Here is a 21,291-nt window from a genome sequence, read left to right as displayed (position 1 = left end):
GTGTTGCTGGAAAAGCACAGCCGGTCAGGCAGCATCCGAGGAGCAGGAGAATTGATGTTTCGAGCATAAGCTCTTCATCAGGAATCCTCGAAATGTCGACTCTCCAGCTCCTCGGATGCTGCCTGACCGGCTGTGCTTTTCCAACGCCACACAGCTTTTGACTCTTGAGCATGGAAGTCTGTGTCAATATTGCAGTCCAGCACTGAGGGAGTGCCACACTAACAAAAGTGCTGTCTTTTGGCTGAAGTGTTTCTTTTTTAATCTAACCCACTTTTCTAACTGAGCTGTTCAGAGATGTTATTACACATCTCTGGAGCAGGTGGGACTTGAAGCCAGCCTCCTGGCCCTGAAGTAAGGGCACCAGCACAACGTCACAAGAGGGCCTTTTTGGGTGAGATGTTAATTCGAGTCCCCATCTGTCTGCCTGAGTGGATGTTAAAGATCCCACAGCACTACATTGAAGAGGGGCAGTGCTTCACAGTGGCTCCGTGGTTAGCCCTGCTGCCTCACGGCACCAGGGACCAGGGCTCGATCTCTATGATAGAGCTGGCCTGGACGAGATCAACACTGCACAAACCAGACTGCCTGGTTATGATGAAAGAGTGTGGTGCTGGAAAAGCACAGCCGATCAGGCAGCATCCGAGGAGCAGGAGAGTCGAAGTTTCAGGCATAAGTTTCATTCCTGATTATTCCCAAAACGTGGACTCTCCTATTCCTCAGCTGCTGCCTGACCTGCTGTGTTTTTCCAGTGCTACTCCTTTCGACTCTGATCTCCAGCATCTGCAGTCCTCCATTACACCCTGCCTGGTTACGATCACCTTGTTGTTTGGGGGCGTTTGCCCTGTACAAATAAGCTGCTACATTCCCTACCTCCCAACAAGTGACAACACTTTTAAAAAATAACTTCATTGGTTTAAAGTCTGGTGCTTATGCAGGCGGCAATATGAAAAGCACATCTTTTCCAAGTGCTGCATAACGCTGAAGCTGCCTGGTGACGTTAGTTTAGCATGTTGCTGACCTGACTCTGTCTAATATTTTATTGATTGTAACTCAGCTCAAAGAAATGATTGAGAAATATGAGAAAGCAAATTCTGAAGTGAGAAACAAATTTACAAGACAGAAACGAATTATTCAAGAATTGAAGCAACCTTAACAAAGACAGTGCTCAGATTTATCATTCTGTTGATCTCATCGAAACCTACAAAATAATTGAAGGGGTGGCCAGGGTAGGTCTGAGTTTGCCCTAGCTGTGGAGTCTGGACCCAGGAGACACAAGGAGGGTCACATGACCAGAAAGGTTATCTCTGATTTCTCTCCACAGATGCTGCCAGACCTGCTGAGCTTTTCCAGCAATTTCTGCTTTTGATACGGTTTAAAAATAAGGGCAATGCCATTTAGGATTGAGATAAGGACAAATTTCGATTTCACATGGAGGGTTAAGAATCTTTGAAATGCTCTGTCCCTGATTAATGTGGAAGCTCATCTTTGAGTACGTTCAGGATAGAGATTGATCGATTTCTGATTACTCATGTCATAGTGGGTTTTGGAAGTAATGTGGATAAAGGCACTGAATTGTCTGGTTAGTTATAACCATACGAAATGGCAGAGCAGGCCTGAGGGACCAAAATGGCCTCGTCTTATTCCTCCAAATGCCTGTCGTCCCCTCAGAATATCCTAAACTGTTTGGAAACCAATGAGGTAGCCTTTGCCATTATGCATATTGCAGTAGTTAATTTGGGAAAACTGAGATCCCGCTAGCATCTGTGAGATACGTAACCCGATAATCTATTTACTGACGTCGGTGAATGGATGAGTGCTGTGGAAATGCTAAGTGAGCACTCGACTATTTTCTGCATAGTACCCATCTTCGAGGAGAGACAATACATTAGGTTAGCTCGTTCTTCCAAACTCCCGCACTGCTGACAGTGCAGCACTCCCTCGGTCCCACATCGAAGGGTTAGCCAGACATTCGGGACTCGAATCACTACAGTGAGCCTTGAGCACAAAGCCGATTGCAGGTAGGGTCACTGCCGTTACTGATACCTACTTTGATGTGGTCTGAATGACCACTGAGAACCAAGGAACCCAGAAACATGATTCTTCTGTAATTCTACATTAATTAGATACACTTTTTTTTTCATGAACAGTGCCCAGCATTAATTTTAATACGTTCATTTAATTTTGAGAACATTAAATAGCTTAATGTCAGAGTGAACAGAAACACCTTCACACAGTACTGACAAAGCTGGAAATAGTCTCCATTCCATTCTGTTTAATTCCAGGTGATATGGAGGTATATGCTGGAGGATAGGAAGAGATGTGCCTGATGGAAGGAGCTGGGAAGAATCAGAATCAGAGCGTGTTACTGGCTCAGTCTAACATCCCTTCATTCAGCTTCCCAGCTGTCCCAGGTTCTGTAAATTGGGAAGAACCCTGAGTTGACGAGTACTTCCTTGATAATTTATTGAACAAAAGTCATTAAGTTTTACAGTAAACCTTTTAATAACCAGCACTATTGGGACCAGTATAGTGGTTGATCAAATATTCCCCTCCATCAGGAGGTCTGCTTAAACAATGTGAGAACGCACACTAAGTATTTAAAACATAAAGTATACACATTGCTGTTACACTTTATTTTCAACATAAATCACCTAAATAATCAACTTTGCCTCTTCCCAGCAGAGAGTCTTCTCACTCACACCTTCAACTAACTCGGACATCACGATATTTGAGCAGAAGTTGACTTGAAATTGAATCAACTGCTGTAATTTCATGTGGCCATTCAATTGAATATAAAGTGTGTTTATATTGAGGTAAATAAATTAAACAAACTAGAATAATTGAACAGAATAATACAGTAAACGTCCCAGTATTTGAGGTGTCCAATCTTTGCTGGTTTATTAAGCATGGGCCAGTTGATAAGGTGTAGGTGAAAACAACATTTGCTGTAATTCTTCTAATTTGTAGCTTGTCACCAGAGTTACCCTCAAAGGCCAGTCAAACAGGAAAGATAGCTTCCAGTATCTGTCATCAGCTTATTTACTGTCATGGAAGGGAAATGTGCAAGAATCTATTTCCTTGATTGTATTAGAATAGCAGTAGTGGTGTCGATTTAACTCGGGGAAAAGAGAAATGATTCTCAAACTAATCCATGGACCACTTGCTTGTCTGTGTACCTGACAGCAGCTGACAAACTCTGAACCATAAAGTCTACTCTTACCTTCCATTGTTTTTTCATTTGAGCGTTTCTCATTTCTGAGCTGAGAGTATTCCATCACCACCTTGGGTTTCCCGAATTTGTAGCTTTCACGTTCACGATCGGATCAATGGATTTCTCCTTCCCAAAAAGGCCTTGCCCCCAAAGCAAGGATGTTGTTCTATTTCCGATATGGGTACGGGAGAAAAGAAATCACTAATTTTATACCCTGCCCAAAACCCTTTGTCATTGGAAACACCCTCACTCCTAAAGAAGTGACCTTATGGAACTGACAATAGGGAGATTGGAATGAGGTGATAAAATGTTGATAAGTTATTCTGGAAAGAGTTGGAATCGATCTGTAATGTCACAAATAACCAAATTAGCAATCATAGAACCTTTTAAATCAACATGTTCAGACTTGTTACAACATATCTCCCCGTGTTATGAACCAGACCAAACCCCCTCAAAATATATCAAGATCAGAGCTTAGACTCTAATCTTTATCTTATTTAAAGGTGAGTGTAAGGTGCTGCGTTCCAGACGTAATTCAACTGGTCAAACTATTTTGGTTCAAGCTAAACACATTTTATTCACAGTTAAAATACAAACCAAAACACTTGTCAAAACTTTAACTTGGAATACCTAACAAAATAAACTTCTATTCCTCAACTGTTCTAATGTAGCAGCATCCCATAAATACACCCTTGGCAAAGGCAAATTCAGCAAAACCGATTTCCCTGATTGGCTGTCTCCTCCAGGCCAGGATTCGACAGCATCTAGTGGCAGAGACAGAACTCGAGCTTTTGCAGCAGTAGAGAGAGAGAGCTGTATCTAGCAGCTTCAATTCCCAAACCCCAACACTCTCCATCTGTGTGAGCCTGACTCCACTCAATCATGTTTCTTCTGTCCACTTTTTAAAAAATCAGAAAGCTGTTTACTCTGCATTCTGTGGAGAAAACATCTCGCCACTAGGTTTACCCCTCTTGAAACAGGACAGAGTAAATATTTTAAAGGCATTTGGATGTGAACCCTGAGGTAGGAGCACTACCACTGTACCACCAGCGTCCTAGCACGTAATAATGCTTTGTCTTCAGCTCCAGTATATCAGAAAATCTGTCCCCCGTGATCAGTTAAGATAGTAGCACAGCAACTTGTAAAGTGGAAAACTTAATCAACCCATTTTTTGTTTTGACATATCTCAATGATCAATGTGTGTTTCTTACAGACACCAGGAGGTAACAAAACTTCTGAACAAGTTCAGTGAGGAATCACAAACTGGAAAGCCCAAGGAGCCAATTGGTAACTGCAGTGACAAAAGTTGGTTTGACTCTTTACGAATAGAGTAAGAAATGCTTTGGCGATGACAACAAATCGCCAGTTTTCAGAGCTCTGCAGAGCAGGAGTTAGATTCATTTGACAATGATTATAAACAAAAACAAATAGCTGGCAAAACTCAGCAGGTTTGGCAGTGGAGAGAAAGCTGAGGTAACGTTAGTATGTAACGAATATTGTGCTTATTTCAATGGGGATGCTTTGTGCAGTCTCTGAGGCAGAAGATCCAGATTTGAGGCCCTTCCCAGGACTTGATGACTGAGGAATGATGTGGACAATCAGACCAACTTAGCAATTATTCTGCTATTTTCCAGCAGTAAGTGTGGTAGTGCCTCTAGGTGGGGAACTGATAGTCTAGTGGTATACAAGGATGTTGCCAGGGTTGGAGGATCTGAGCTAGAGGGAGAGGCTGAATAGGCTGGCACTGTTTTCCCTGGAGCGTTGGAGGCTGAGTGGTGAGCTTTATAGAGGTTTATAAAATCATGAGCGGCATGGATAGGGTGAGTAGACAAGGTCTTTTACCTGGGGTGGGGGTGTCCAGAACTAGAGGACGTAAGTTTAAGGTGAGTGGGGAAAGATATAAAAGAGACCTAAGGGGTAAATTTTCACCTGGAGGGTGGTATGTGTATGGAATGAGCTGCCAGAGGAAGTGGTGGAGGCTGGTACAAAAACAACATTTAAAAGGCATTTGAATGGGTATATGAATAGGAAGACTTTAGAGGGATATGGGCCAAGTGCTGGCAAATGGGACTAGATTAGGGTTAAGATATCTGGTCAGTATGGACGGGTTGGACTGAAGAGTCTGTTTCCTTACTGTATGACTCTATGGTACTATCACTAAACTGTTAATCCCAAGACAAGCTCCCAGGTTCAGATCCACGATGGCAGATGGTAGAATTTTAATTCAGTAAAAGTCTTCAATTAAGAATCTTAATTCTTAAATCAGACAAGGGATCTGCTGTCCTTACCAGTCTATTTGTGACTCCAGACCCAGAGCAATGTGGTTGACTCTTAATAAAAACAAATTACTGCAGATGTGGAATCTGAAACCAAAAGAGAAAATGCTGGAAAATCTCAGCAGGTCTGGCAGCATCTGTAAGGAGAGAAAAGAGCTGACGTTTTGAGTCTAACTGACCCTTTGTCAAAGCTTTGACAAAGGGTCAGTTAGACTTGAAACGTCAGCTCTTTTCTCTCCTTACAGATGCTGCTAGACCTGCTGAGATTTTCCAGGATTTTCTCTTTTGGTTGACTCTTAACTGTCCTCTGGGTAATTAGGGATGGGCAATGAATGTTAGCCTAGTTAGAGATACCCACATCCTGTGAACTTTTTAAAAAAATATATCGGGGGCCATACTTGCATGGAGTCACAGCCCAAGAGCTACTCTTTCTCTGGTGACTATTCCAGGAAAATCTAACCACAGAAAGATCTTTCATGTCTCGTCTTGGAAAGAGAATGAAGAGGTAGAGCCTGCTCATGTTAAATTTTCTCCAAGTCATTCTTATAATGAAGAGCGTTAAATCCCAGTGCCTGTTGCTGTACGAGTGAATGTGAGAGGGTGTTCTATTCAGTTTCTATCACACTGATCACTCCTCACGATGCAATACCACATCCCTCCGCACTGATTGATGGAACAATGTTACCTGAAAAACAAGGAAGATTCTTGGAATAATCTATCTTCTCTACCTGGGCCATCAATGTGTGCTGACCAGTTCTCCCTCTGAGCTCCTTTGGAAGTTGCAAGTGGGGTGCTGGAAAAGCAGGTCCTAATGAAGGACTCTTACCCAAAACATCGACTCTCCTGCTCCTCAGATGCTGCCTGACCTGCTGTGCTTTTCCAGCACCACACTCTCGACTGTGATCTCCAGCATCTGCAGTCCTCACTTTCTCCTTTGGCAGTGTCTGACTGAACACTCACCCTTAGTGTAGGTTAGGTGGATTGGGATTCCTGTAATGGAACCTGATGTGAGAATCCCGAATCCTCTTGGTGCAGGGACAGTAGTCCATCCCTTACCTTGTGTAATGTCAAAGCACCTTAAGTGAATTACTTCAAAGTACTGCAGCTTTCTCAGTTGCCACTGGTGGAGTAACAATAGGTAGAAAATACAACAGGTTGAAAGGGAACTTTGAATCAATAAAAAGTGTGCTGTGTGCAGAAAGCATATTTTCTGTTGTAATGATTGGGGAATGTTATCCTGAAAGGGTAGTTAGGAATCAACCACATTGCTGTAGGTCTGGAGTCATGAGTAGGCCAGACCAGGTAAGGATGGTTCTTTTTTTTTTTGGTTGGTGCAGATACAATGGACTGCTCCTGTGTGAAGTTTGCACATTCTCCCTCTGTCTCTGGTTTCCTTCCACAGGGAAATACAAGGGGAAAAGGGGATAAAGTAGGGAATTGGATTGGGATAGGATGCTCTTCGGAGGGTCGATGCATATTCGGTGGGCTGAATGGCCTCTTCCACACTGTAAGGAATCTATTTCCTTCCCTAAAGGAAAGTGAACCAAGATGGGTCATTGACACAATCCACATTCATTCATTCATTTTTTTTAAGTTTCAGGTTTAATTTATTTGTCCCCAGCTGCCAAAGTGTGACCTGAACCTGTATTGCCGAGTTATTAGTTCACAATTAGTTGTTCGACTAGGAACACATTGTGATGTTGCCATACCTCCTGCTAGCTTAGGCACCTTGCACTAAATGGCCTCTTACTATGCTGCGATATTCAAGAAAAGGTAATAATGCCGGCCTTTCCATCCTTTGACTTTTAGGACTGTATTACAGCTGTCTGCTATTCCCAGGAGTCCTGAGTGCAGTTGTCTTCCTTATCGCGAGTTATCTCGGGGAATATGGGGGAGTTTTCAGTCTCATTGCTTTTGCCGTCCTTGGCAGAACAGTTTTTTTCCAGTATCACCGTATTTCTCACCTTTCCAGGTAGGAAAACCTTTATTCTGGGCTTGTGTGACAATACTCTAGCTTTAAGAGGTGTATTTTGTCCCTTTTTTTGTTGTTGAAGAGAGGTTTGAAGACCGAGATTGCGAGCTATCTGTTTGAATCCAATAAAGTAAACCGATTGTGAGGCCTTGGGTCTTTTTTTAAAGTTGGAACAATAGAAGCAGCCTGACTGAGTGGGGTCAAGCTCCCACAGAACCAGGAATTTTAGTTTTAGGTTTTCAGTGGCAGTTGCTGGGGTCTTGAAGCTGGATTTGGAAGCTACACTACATCTCTCCCTACTACTCTGTCTTGATGGGGTTTTTTTCTCCTGCTCTGGAGAATTGCCTGTGAGACAATCAATTTTACTGAATTTGCCTTTGCCAAGGGTGTGTACATGAGATGTTACTATATTAGAACAGTTACTGTTCAGTAGTGAAGTCATCTGTTATTCTGTTAAGTTTTCCAGTTGAGTTAAGTTATTCCAATTTCTTCTTTCTTTTGCTGTATTTTAACTATAGTGTATGAATAAAGTGTGTCTTGCTTCAAGATTGGTAGTTTGACCAATCGAATTGCATCCAGAATGCAACACCTAGCATCTGGCCCATAAAACTTGTTTTGGTTCTTGAATGTCATCTCCCATGACCACTGGCACTGGTGACCATGACTACATGAAAATAACTGTGGGGTGGAATTAAAGAGCAGGGTCAGAGTCCCACAAATGAATGGCTACAGAACAAATAGTTCATGAGACCATTTGATTACTAGTTCATAATTTATACAGCAAACCTTTATTAACTTTTTTTATGAGACCTGGTTCAAATATTGCAGATAATCAAGAGGTAATGCATAATCCCAGTAAACCCTGAGCAAGCAAAGCATTGAGAGATCAATGTCCTTCAAAAAAATCTATGTAAAAATATCAACATACCTAAAATCAATATAAAATCATACAGTATTTAACAGAAATGCAGGGGTACACAGCACTGTCATACTTTATTTACAGCATTAATACTTGGACATTACAAGTATTGGACATTACAGTAGGTTGTGGTGTTTGAGTTTTATAATTTTTGCCAGTTTATCAAAAGTGCCAGTCCATAAGGTGCTGATTAAAAACAGAGATAAATGACTGAAAATCTAATCCTTTGACTTAATGAACCGTGGATTTAATAAGAAAGATAAAGAGCAAGAGACCTTTCCTCTCTATTCTTTAAATTTAAGGAGATCTCCATTTTTGACAGGTTATGATTATTTGCATGTTGAAATGTTTATAATTTTATAATTCATTTTTTTAATGATAGGGCAGCATGGTTGGTCATTGGTTAGCACTGCTGTCTCACAGCGCTAGGCACCTGGGTTCAGTTGCAGCCCCAGGCCACTGCCTGTATGTTATTTGTACATTCTCCCCATGTCTGCATTCCCTTCCTCCCACAGTCCAAAGATGTGCAGGTCAGGTGGATTGGCCATGGGAAATGCAAGGTTACAGGGATAGGGTAGCGGTGTGGGGTCTGGGTAGAGATGCTCTTTGCAGGGGCAGTGCGGACTCGATGGGCTGAATAGCCTGCTTCCACACTATGGATTCTATGATTTCAGAATTACACTTGGAATTATTTAGTTTATTTCTATCATCATCTCAATTCAGCACTGGTCACCATGGCGATTTCTCAATGACCTATCTAGCCACGTGTAGGTTCACAGTAGAATGCCTTCGACAGAGCGAAAGAAAGCTAACCTTTTGAGACTAGATGACCCTTCATCAGAGTTGACGTGAAGATTCATCTAGACTTGAAACGTTAGTTTGCTTTCTCTCAGTGGATGCTGTCTGACCCACTGCACTTTTTATTTTCAGCACAGATTCCAGCATTCGATTCAATTTCCGACAGTGTGGAAACAGGCCCTTCGGCCCAACAAGTCCACACTGACCTTCCAAAGAGTAACCCTGCAGTAATTTGCTCCTGCTGAATGCTTTCTAGTCTCTGTTAGAATCTCTGTTGCTGTTGGATTGGAAACCGGTAGCATAGACTCTCTGAGAGACTGGAGAGGAATCTCAGAATTTTCACTCCTTCTCCTATGATCTGCCAACATAATTTCTTGCACTGTGGAAGCGCACTAAGCAGCTTGCAAAAAGTACAATGAAACTATGGAAAAGGGCATACGATTGCCCAAAAGTGTTGAGCCGTGTATGGATTGTTGGGCTTAGTATTGCCACCATTGGCAAAACAAAGAAGTGAATTAGAGTCATAGAGATGTACAGCATGGAAACAGACCCTTTGGTCCAACCTGTCCATTTCGACCAGATATCCCAACCCAATCTAGTCCCACCTGCCAGCACCCGGCCCATATCCCTCCAAATCCTTCCTACTCATATACACATCCAAATGCCTTCTAAATGTTGCAGTTGTACCAGCCTCCACCACTTCCTCTGGCACAGCTTCCTGTGACTCCACTTTCAAGGAGCTGTGAACCTGCACTCCAAGGTCTCTTTGTCCAGCAACACTCCCTCGGACCTTATCATTAAGTGTCTAAGTCCTGCTAAGATTTGCTTTCCCAAAATGCAGCACCTCTCATTTATCTCAATTCAGCTCCATGTGCCACTTCTCAGCCCATTGGCCCATTCATGTGAAGCTGCACATGATTTATTGATGAGCCAGATTATCGGAAATAGTGTGATGCGCATCAAATTAATTCTGCAGCAAAGCAGAATATTCGCAGAATTAAAGTTGTCAAACTGACACTAAAAGTGTTGCAACCCCATGCAGTAAGTACTGAATTTCTGTGTCAGGCCAGATTGGTATCTAAACTGCACTGGACGCAAATAAAACACACAATTCATTTTCAATATCAAATAGTAGGGGGTATAGATTTGGGGTTGGGGGGGGGGTGATGTGAGAAGTTTGAAGTAGAAGCAGATACAATAGCCTGCCTTTTCCCAGAATGAATCTTCAACACTGTAGGAAATCTAATCTAATCTAAATTCCTGGACATCCCAGGGCAATGCTGGGGAATTTAGCTACTTGAACCCAAGACGGGTGTAAAGTTGAATGAAATTTTCTTTCTCATGGTCTGTACTTTCCAGAAATAGCCAGCAGATGGTGATCAGGAGCAAGATGGGCTGTTGGTATATCTACCTATTGTTCTCATTCTCTTTCCCAGCCCATTGTTGTGCAGCTCCTCTCCCAACCATCATTGACTGGAGTCAAGGAATTCCACACGGAGCCTCTCTAGTGTTTGCTAAACACACTGGGCAGTACCCAACGTGAAATAGTGGGTGGCATTCTGCTTTCCACATCCCAGTGGAGAATCTGAGAATAGTAATGACTGCAGAACCGTTTCATGAAATGCTGCTGAAAGATCTTGACCGATTAAAATGTCATTGTTTTCTGTTTTGGATATGGCTTTGAGATTCCTGTAGTGCTGCGCCACCTCTGTTTTGCCATTGGTGGCAGCGCTGAGCCCACTGCGCCACAGAAAGCGCAACACTTGTATTTCCCTCCTTGAGGTTCATGGCCAGTTTTAGTTCTTCAACCCCTGTTAGACCCTCACTCTGACCTTATGTCCATTGTCATTGTTGGAGAGTTTGCTAAGACATTCCAGTGCAGATACCTCACAGCCAAGCTTAACTTAACCACCAAGGTCTTGCGCAAAACTCATGTGCACCATCAGTTGGGCACACTGCCTTTCACACACCCTTAAAGTCATTCACTCACTCACTCCTTGGGCTTTCTGGCCTGCATTTTGGCACAGCTTCCCTCCCCCTGTTAAGGCAAACCAACCACCATCTTAGTTATGCTAAAGCAATGATCAAATGATAATATTTAGAAGGCATCCAGATGGGTGCATGAATAGGAACGGTTTAGAGGGATATTGACCAAGTGCTGGCAAATTTAGGATATTTGGTCAGCATGGACAAGTTGGACCGAGGATCAGTCTCCATGCTGTGCAATTCTCGACACTAAATTACATGTAAGCAGCTTACTGTGTAGATCATTTGACCCAATAGCAAGTTGCTAATTGTTCATTCCTGGTGAAAGACTTATGCCCAAAATGTTGAACTCTCCTGCTTCTCAGATGCCGCCTGACCTGCTGTGCTTTTCCAGCACCACAATTTTTGACACTTAGTTAATTAGCACAGTTGATGTACAATTGCATGTCAAGGGTATGAATTAAGACTTGTGCACATATCAGGAGATAATGAAAAAAAAATTAGGAGATAATGAAGCTGTTTTCTTGGCTTAAGGATCAAATGCTTGTAATTTTGTATTTGAAATAAATATAAAATTTAAGTATAAATTTATTCCAATATCACCTTGACCTGGCCTTCTGGACTATAACAGGTACAGTATTTTCTTGAAGGTACTTTGTCTTCAGAGAAAAAATAAAATCAGGCAATTTTTTTTTCATTTTATTTATTTTCAATTTTGTGTCTGGTTTCACAATAAAGGGATCATCATACTCATCCATTATTGTGCAATACGATGTGAAAATGCATACGATTCTCTTAAAATAAAGGCAGGCTGTCAAGTTTCTGCCTAAAGGCAGTGGCCTGTCAAAGTTAGTATGAAAGATGGTCAGATTTCAGACCCTGTATCCTGGCCTGAGGGTTAGTTTCTCACTTTGTTTTAATTAAAAAAGCACAGACAAAAGATATTGCTGTTGTGCCTCGAGGTTGTGGGGAGCAGGGGTGTTGAGAATTTGAGATCAGATGTACAGCTTAACTCTGTCTTTATGTCTTTCTTTTCCCTGTCCCAGGTTACCGAATCCGATCTATCTTGGCACCTTTGCTGCTGGGATCTTTCATTCTTTATATTGCTTCTACTGCAAGATCCTTCCTGATATCCTTTACATGCACCATTGTTTATAACAGGCTTGTAAAGCAATGGGGTAGTAATCTTTCTGCTGCCTGTATGTGGATTACTAGATTTTCTTTGAGATGACTGATGTATAGGTTTCACAGTCATTTCATTTTGGAAGCGGTTTAGTTTCTGCCATTGCGTTATTCAACACTAACTGAAATTAGAAACTTTACACCCTGAACATCATTTAAACAAAAAATCCTGGTTTCAAATAGCCTATGTATTTAGACAATTTTTTTTCTCTCTCTCTACAGTGTGGACACAGGCCGCTTGGCTCAACAAGTCCACACTGACCCTCTGAAGAGTAACAAATTCCCCAAACTAATGCACCTAACCAACACATCCCTGAACACCATGGGCCATTTAGCATGGCCGATTCCCCTAGCCTGCACATGTTTGGACAGTGGGAGGAAACCAGAGCAAACCCATGCAGCCACAGGGAGAATGTGCAAACTCCGCACAGACAGTCACCTGAGACTGGAATCGAACCTGGAACCCTGGCACTGTGAAACAGCAGTGCTAACCACTGAGCCGCCGAAATGCAAGCAGTAAATGCTGGAAATACTCAGGCAGTCTCACAACATCTGTGAAGAGAGGGGGAAAAAGAAAAGAGTTCACTTTTCAGATCTCTTAAAGATCACAGAAACATTAACTTGGTTGTTCTCTCTGTGCAGATGCTGTTTGACCAGCCGAGCGTTTGCAGTATTTTCTTCCAAATGACATGATAAGATAAAGTCGCCAGAGGAACACTCTGTCTCATTGGTGGTGGTTTAACCTGAGGGTGAGGGGAGAGGTTAAGAAGGTGACCACAGCCGGTGCAGGAACTGAACCCAGGCTGTTGGCATCAGTCTGTAACATAAAACCGCCAACTGAGATAACAACATTAGGTGTACCTCCACCGTGTGGATAGCAGATGTTTGAGGGCCAGTTGGGAGTGGACAGTTTTGAAAAATAAAACATGCATCCTCACATTCATGAAAAAGTCACAATTAATCTACATTCTTGGAGCCTTGCTGTGGAGGTGCCACTGTTGGATTGGGCCTGGACAAAGTCAGAAGTCTCACAACACCAAGTTATAAGCCAACAGATTTTTGTCAAAATCATTTCTTTTTGTGAAACGTGCAATGCCCCAAAAGCTTGTGATTTTAAATAAACCTGTTGGACTATAACCATGATGTCATGTGACTTATGACTTCATCTACTTCAGGTGTTGGTTGAAAGACCGACAGTGGGCAGGACACCTCTGTTGGCTACCTTTTGTGCATTAGTGCCCCTGGGTAAAGCCATCTCATTGACTTGTTGATGGGAGCTCCTGATGTGGGTCAGTGAAAGGTCATTCCTTGACTCCTGACACCTCTGTGGCCAGCGCACCTCCTGTTGTGTTGCATGACTCTACTGGCCACCCTGTTGCTGTGGATGTTCAAGGAGATGTTAACCAGGGACCCGGGGAGGCTGCAGGAAACTAGCCGTGAAGCCGAGTATCTAACCATCACGCAGCTTGTCGAAGCGAATGAGGATCCGTCCAGATTCTGCATCTACTGTGAGGTAATGGCGATGACATTTTGCTAGTTATACTGATGCAAGTCTGCGATGCCTTTGCGATTTGTCTCAAAGTTGAACCTCGCTATCGTTCAGGGGAAAGAATGAGCTTAGAATTATACAGAAGAGGTGCTTTTGCCCACTGAGTCTGTCCTACCAAAATTAGACAACTAGTCCCACTTACCCACACTAGGCCCATAGCATCAAATGTTCTGACAGTTCAAGTGCTCATCCAAGTACTTAGAGTCGTACAGCATGGAAACAGACCCTTCAGTCCAAGCTTAACATGTTCCCAAACAAAACTAGTCCCATCTGCCCATAGCCCTCTAAACCTTTCCTATTTATGTACTTATCCAAATGTTGATTAAATGTTGTAACTGTACCCGTACCCAGCACTTTCTCTGACAGTTCATTCCACATATAAGCCACTCTGTAAAACAAAAAGTTGCCCCCTCCTGTCCTTTTTTTTTAAAATCTTTTTCCTCTCACCTTTTTTTAAAAACACCCTAGTTTTGAACTCCCTTACCTTAAGGAAAGGACCTTTGCTTTTCACCTTACCTATGCCCCTCGCTGTTTTATAAACTTCCATAAGGTTCCCTCCTCAACCTCATACATTGCAGTGAAAAAGGTCCTAGCCTATCCAGTCCTTGCTTCTAACTCAAGCCCTCTATTCCTGACAGCATTCCGGTAAATCTTTTCTGAGTCCTCTCCAACTGAATAATAATACTGTTGCTATAGCAGGGTGACCAGAACTGGACACATTACTCCAGAAGAGGCCTCGTTAATATCTTGTACAATCAGAATATGTCATTTCGATTCCTATACTCTAAAGTCTGAGCCATGAAGGCAAGCATACTAAACACTTTCTTAACCATCCTGTCTATCGGTGATGCAAACTTAAAAACATTACATCCCTGAACCCCTAGGCCTCTGTTCTACAGCACCACCCAGGGCCATACCATTATTTGCATAAAGTTTGCTTTCCCACCTTTTTAGAGGTTCTGAGGTTAGCTACCTCAACTACCTTGCCATCAATCTTCTGGGTGAAAAGGAGTTTTCCCCAGATCCCTCTAAATTCCCTGCCATTCACTTTAAAATTGCAGCTGTAGTTTCCCCCTCCCACCAGCAATGTCAGCGTTGAGCTTTGTGACAGATGGCCGATTGAATGGATTGAGGAATGGGGCCTGGTGATGGGTTTTAGACAAAGCTGCAAGGTGGAGGCTCCCCTTGCTGCCATACCTCAAGAGAGGCAGCGCAGTCAGGTTTGGTTAAGGGGAGGGGCTTCAAAGGCAGACCGTGAGACCATTTCTATCTGCCATAGAAACTGACCTGGACTCGCCCCACGCCAGCATAGTTTTCTTGCTGTTCAGAGATGGTAATACACTACTCTGGAGCAGATGGTACTTGAATCTTGGTCTCCTGACTCACAGGAAGGGACACTACCACTACACCACACCAGCATGTATTTGGAAATTCCTCTTCCTGAATGTTGTAATCATACCCATGTCTACCACTTCCTCTGGCAGCTTGTTCCACACACTCACTACCCTCTGCGTGAAAAAGTTGCCCGTCAGGTCCTTTTTAAATCTTTCTCCTCTCACCTAGAACCTATGCCCTCTAGTTTTGGACTCCCACGCTGGGGGAAAGACCTTGGCTAAACCAAACCCCTTAGCCTCATAGCCATAGAGATGTACAGCATGGAAACAGACCCTTCAGTGCAACTCGTCCATGCCAACCAGATATCCCAACCTAATCTAGTCCATTTTGCCAGCATTTGACACATATCTCTTTAAAACCTTCTTATTCATATACCCATTCAAATGCCTCTGAAATGTTGCAATTGTACCAGCCTCCACCACATCCTCTGGCAGCTCATTCCAGACACGCACCACCACCACCACCTATGTGAAAAAGTTGCCCCTTAGGTGCTTTTTAAATCTTTCCCCTCTTACCTTAAACCTACGCCCTTCACATCTGTGTGTTTACCCTTCCATGTTTGTCATGGAGTTTTTGTCAAGTTTTAAAGGTGAATGCCCTGACATCTGTTGCAAGATAGCCTGGAAGAAAATCATGAGGGCATTCACAATATATACCTTTTTCCATAATTGTCCCTGAAAGCTTCAGTTTTATATATATAAAAAAAGTTGGGAGATTGGGGCCAGGTGCTTGATTGGACAAGGCAGCTGGATGAAGACCATGTGATGAAATTGATCCAGTTAGCACAGGCAGAGTACAGTCGCTCAGAAGGTTCATTAAACCGGGAGTGAGGGGGGAAGTAGGCTCCATTTTGTTCCTAACTGCTGTTTGTTTGTTCTTTTTTTTAGATTATTCAACCAGAGCAAGCAAAGCACTGTAAACTGTGCAACATGTGCATGGTGAACTTTGACCATCATTGTCTTTTCCTCATGAAATGCATAGCGAAAAATAATCGCCGACTCTTCAATCTGTTCCTCATGGAGGTCATTGTCTGTCACCTGACCTTCACAGCATCAGCCGTCTGGTGTCTACACCTTCGATACGAACTGAACTTTGAGACGGTTCTAGCTGTTCTAAGCAGCGAGTCCTGGGTCGTAGCACTTGCCCTCATGAACGTCGCCACGGCCACTTGGGAATCTGTGATCCTCAAGGAGCAGCTAGTGACCATCTCCACAAACTGCACTACCACCTTCCGGAAGGTGCCGCAGGCCTCAGCATTCCCGTGGGGGCGCCGTATGAAAAACATCGCAGTGTTCTTCTTCGCTGGGAACAGGCCCCGGAGTCGCCACGGAAAATTCTCGAGTCAGTTCTAGACTTTTCGTGGTCGTTCTCCTTTAGAGCTATGATGTAGTCAGTATTTGACAAGCCGAGACTTAACTGTGAAATGTGGTTATAGGTAAATGGGTCATTGTTACAAATTAGTATGCAATATGTTAGTAGCTGGTTGGCTCATAGTTAGCTATTTTGTTGTTACAATGTCTCCCATTGCCACTTTAATCCCTCTCCTATTGGATATGTTTCATTTACACAATCTGTTTCTCAGTTAAGAAGCAGAGATCATAATTTTTTCGAATTGTTGGTTTGGATGCAGCATGAAATAAACGTCCTTCCAGATCCTTCCTTCCTTCCTTGTCACTGTAGTTAATCTGTTTCCATAGTGTTTTCTCACCTCCCCACCAATTTGCTTCTGGTTTTTATTGCCAGCTGGGAAAGGGGAGGATAGTCTCTCTTTGTTTCACCTCTTTTGCTTCCCTCAATCTCCCTTGTTTCTTGATCTCCCCCTTTTTTATTTGTCACAATCTCCGTTCAAGGGTTGAGCTAAAGATGCACAGTTTAAGATGTTAAATTCCCTGTAGTGACCAGGGATGTGTTGGCTAGGTGGGTTAGCCATGGGAAATCTGGGGCTGGAAGGGATGCCTCTGAGAAGGTTGGTGCAGACTTGATGGGCTGAATGGCCTCTGTCTACACTGCACTAGTCATATATAGACTGAGTAAACTCCTTGTCCACGTAGTTGCCCTTCAGCCTGTTTTGATTTTGTGCGCTGGAGGTTTGCAGTGGATAGATTTTAATGATTTTAACTGTACATTGTGAACATGAGTAGGCCATTCATCTCTGTTATGATTATAGCTGATCTGTCTGTTCTTCAACGCCACTTTCCCATCTACGCTGGACCTCTTTGACTCCTTTATCAATCAAGAATTGATCGAACTAATGTCGCCTTGTTGTTGACTATCCTAAATATCAGCAACTTCAGCGTGGTCCAGAGATGCCATGGTCTCTCTCTGTCTCTCTCTCACACACACACACACACACACATCACCTAGGAAACCTGGTCAGTGCTGGCATTGGTTTCTTACCTTCTTAGAAAGCTGCACGTAGCCCTGGCCTTACAAACCTGGTGGATACGAGAACTCAAATCTGACCCTGCTCGCTTGAAACATAAAACAGTGACACTTGTACTTGACCTGAAGAAAAAAGTTTTTTTTTCTTAAATTCATTCATGGCATGTTGACATCACTGACTAGGCCAGCATTTGTGGGCCATTCCTCATTGCCCCAGAGAAGATTTTAAAGAAAACATAAGGAAAATTCTGACCAGTTTCTTTGTAGTCCAGAATCAGGCCATAAGACATAGGAGCAGAAATTAGGCCATTTAGCCCATCATGGCTGTCCGCCATTCACTTATGACTGATACATTTCTCAACCCCATTCTCCAGCTTTTTCCCCTTCCCCTTGTTCTCCTTGACAATCCAGAATCTATCCATCGCAGTCTTAAATATACTCAAAGACCTGGCCTCCACAACCTTCTGTGGCAATGAATTCCATGGATTCACCACTTTCTGGCTGGTGAAGTTACTCCTTATCTCCATTCTAAAAGGTCTTCCCTTTACTGTAAGGTTATGCCCTCAGGCCCTAGTCTCTCCCACCAATGGAAGCATCTTCCCAACATCCATTCTGTCCATTCAGAATTCTGTATGTTTCAATTATATCTCCTCTCATTCTTCCAAACTCCATTGAATATAAACCCAGAGACCACAAACGTTCCTCATATGTTAAGCTTTTCATTTCTGGGACCATTCTCATGAACCTCCTCTGAACCGGTTCCAGGGCCAGTATGTCCTTCCTGAGATGTGGGGCCCAAAACTGCGTACAATACTCTAAATGTGACCAGAACCTCAGAAGTATATTCCTGCTTTTATATTCCAGAATCTAGACCTTGATTATTGGAGAGCAGACCATAATAGTGGTCTGACACCATGGAGTTGGGTCAGAGGTCACAAAACACCAGGCTATCGCTCCAACAGATTTATTTGAAGTCACAAGCTTTTGGAACTTCACTTAATGAAGGAACAACGCTCCGAAAGCTTGTGATTTCAAATGAATCTGTTGGACTATAACCTGGTGTCATGTAACTTCTGACCTTGCCCACCCTAGTCCAACACCTGCACCTCCACAACCTTGGATTTAGGAAGAGGACTTGATGGTTTTTATTTAGGTCGGAAGTACAGCAATGACTGTCTGTCACAATATCGTGATTTTCAAATTCATATTGAACATGAAGTTGTTTTCTTCAAAAATAAAAAGGCCTGACAAAGTTTTTCATCCAAAGATAGCAACTCTTAAGGTCAAAGGAGTCTATACTTAAATCATTTTTAAATTGATATTTTTAACAGGTTGCGTGATTAACTGTCAAAAGTCTTGGGAAAAAGATACGATTAGAGAAGTATAGTGTTTCATTACTTACTTTAAAAAGTGGAAGTGACGTGAAGATGCATTCAGCCTCATCGAGATCAGTACATGGTGTGCTTTTCCTTTAAAGCCAGCAATTGATCGAATCAGCCAGTGAACCAGGAGGATAAATGAGAACATTGCTTCCCTTCGAAGGTTTACCCCTGACTTGTACATTTTCAGTATTCATTCACAGTATGTGGGCATTGCTGGCATTTATTCCTGATGAAGTGCTTTTGCCTGATGTCGATTTTTTTCTTTTCCCTGCTCCTTGGATGCTGCCTGACCTGCTGTGTTTTTCCAGCACCACTCTAATCTTGACTCTAACGTCCAGCATCTGCAGCACCCACTTCTGCCTGGCATTTATTCCTGTCTTTCGTTGCCCTGGAAAAGGTGGTAGTGAGCTGCCTTCTTGAACCACTGCATTCGATGCGTGGTGTAGGCACAGCTACAATCCATTCGAGAAGGAATGCCAGGATTTTGACCCAGCGAAGGAAGAGTGATGTTGTTCCAACTCAGGTTGGCATGTGGTTTGGAGGGGAACTTGCAAGTGATGGTTTTCCCATATATCTGCTTGTACTTGTCGCTGGAAGGGCTCACTGGTCTGTTGGAGAGTCCTTGTGAGTTGCAGCATTGCGTCTTGGGGGTGGGTCACTCTGTGTAAGGGTTGGAGAGGGAGATGAAGGTGGTAGACATGGTGCCAGTCGAGTGGGTTGCTTTGTCCTGGACAGTTTCTAGTTGCTTCAGTGTTGTTGGAGTGGCAGCCATCCAGGCACGTGGGCAGTATTTCAACATACTCCTGACTTGAAGATGGTGGATAGGCTTCAGGAAGTCAGAAGGAGAGTTATTTGTTGCAGCACTGACAACGTCTGAACTGCTTTTGCAGCCATAATATTTGCATAGCTATTCCAGTTTCTAATTAAATGTTAACCACCCACCCCCAATCAGAATGATGATAGTGACACATGATACTAAAGTAATAACAGCCCTCTTCAGACAATTAGAAATAATTCTTATACAAACTGAAAACTTAATTGCTGTAAGTGTTCTCTTTATGAAGAGAGGATTAATAAATCTCCAGTCCAATTTCCAGAGGATGTCTAGATCAGCCCACACCCCATACCTTGTCAATAATCTCACCTCAGTGGCTGTTTACAGCAAATGGAAACTGTCTTACCCCAGGAGTAGGGAGTGTCTGGGACTGAAGCCTGGACTTGGGATTGAGATTTGTGGAGCTCCCTGAGGATTTAAAAGCTGGAGTTTTAGGTGATTGAAGGTTGGACGAGGGAAGAGTTCCTCTGTCTCAGCATCTTGATGAGTCTGAAAAGAAGGTGATGGGAGCGAATGGGGAGGGGTTTGGGGGAATAAGGGAAGTGAAATGCAGGTCGAGATAGGTTACAGAGTGTTAAAAACCTGTTTCCTCAACTTCTCCAACATAATTGAACTTCATTCTGTGTTATTTTTGTTCACAGTTGCCCACACAGACTACAGGGGTGGGACAAGTGTGCTAACATCTGATATTTAATAGTCTCTAAACCTCTTTCCCAGCTGCAGCGATTCCCTGCTCTGCTGTCTTAACTCTTCATCCTGTTAATGGCTTTGCTGACTTTGATTGGAAATAAATGGAAACCTAAGGTTTATTCAGAACACATGTGCTGGGAATGTGTGTGTGGGGGGTGTTGTGAAGAGGGTGTGGGGGGAAGGGAGAGATTCCTAACAAACCCCAAATAACAAGCCGTGATCCATTTTCTTACAATAGAAGCAGCTCCTCACATATAATGAAAATATGCCAGTGTGGTCACCTCAGGGTGGACCCAATAAACTCCAGTCCTGGAATTCAAAACCAAAGTGAAGATTGTTTCTAGTTCAAAGAAACGATACACCATAGACTACTGGAGTATTCAGCCCTGCAAGCCAGGGAGGGGGGGCACAAATATAGACTTATACTGTTTCTTTTCCTCAAATATTTGTCAACACCTGTTCTAAAAGTGATTAGGGATTTTAGTTACCTCACCTTTTCCTGTGCAGGGAAACTCATATGTCAATGTTCTGCTTTAAACCAGTGACAAGCAGGACAATCCAGCACGGTGGCTCAATGGTTAGCACTGCTACCTCACAGTGACAGGGACCCAGGTTCTCCCCGTGTGTGCGTGGGTTTCCTCCGGGTGCTCTGGTTTCCTACAAAGAGGTGCAGGTTGGGTGAATTGGCTATGCTAAATTGCCTCATAGTGTTGA

The 21,291-nt window shown here is 43.1% G+C and overlaps 1 protein-coding gene across 2 annotated transcripts in view; it reads left to right on the top strand.

The window, feature by feature from the left end:
* Positions 1–17,270, top strand: part of si:ch211-223a10.1 (uncharacterized) — a 35,508-nt gene extending 18,238 nt beyond the window's left edge. Inside the window, exons 6-10 of one of the 2 annotated variants that reach the window (XM_060854082.1) lie at positions 4,425–4,516; positions 7,297–7,459; positions 12,209–12,291; positions 13,667–13,857; positions 16,176–17,270. In XM_060854082.1, the coding sequence (XP_060710065.1) occupies positions 4,425–4,516; positions 7,297–7,459; positions 12,209–12,291; positions 13,667–13,857; positions 16,176–16,640 (994 nt within the window). In that variant the 3' untranslated portion in view covers positions 16,641–17,270. The remainder of the gene's footprint in view (positions 1–4,424; positions 4,517–7,296; positions 7,460–12,208; positions 12,292–13,666; positions 13,858–16,175) is intronic. The other variant, XM_060854083.1, reaches the window with a different exon arrangement.
* Positions 17,271–21,291: the final 4,021 nt, after the last annotated feature.

The sequence above is a fragment of the Hemiscyllium ocellatum genome, chromosome 43 (genome assembly GCF_020745735.1).
Source record: "Hemiscyllium ocellatum isolate sHemOce1 chromosome 43, sHemOce1.pat.X.cur, whole genome shotgun sequence".
Taxonomy (NCBI): Eukaryota; Metazoa; Chordata; class Chondrichthyes; order Orectolobiformes; family Hemiscylliidae; genus Hemiscyllium; species Hemiscyllium ocellatum.
The sequence above is the reverse complement of the archived record's forward strand: the minus strand, read 5'-3'. Positions and strand labels throughout refer to the sequence as shown.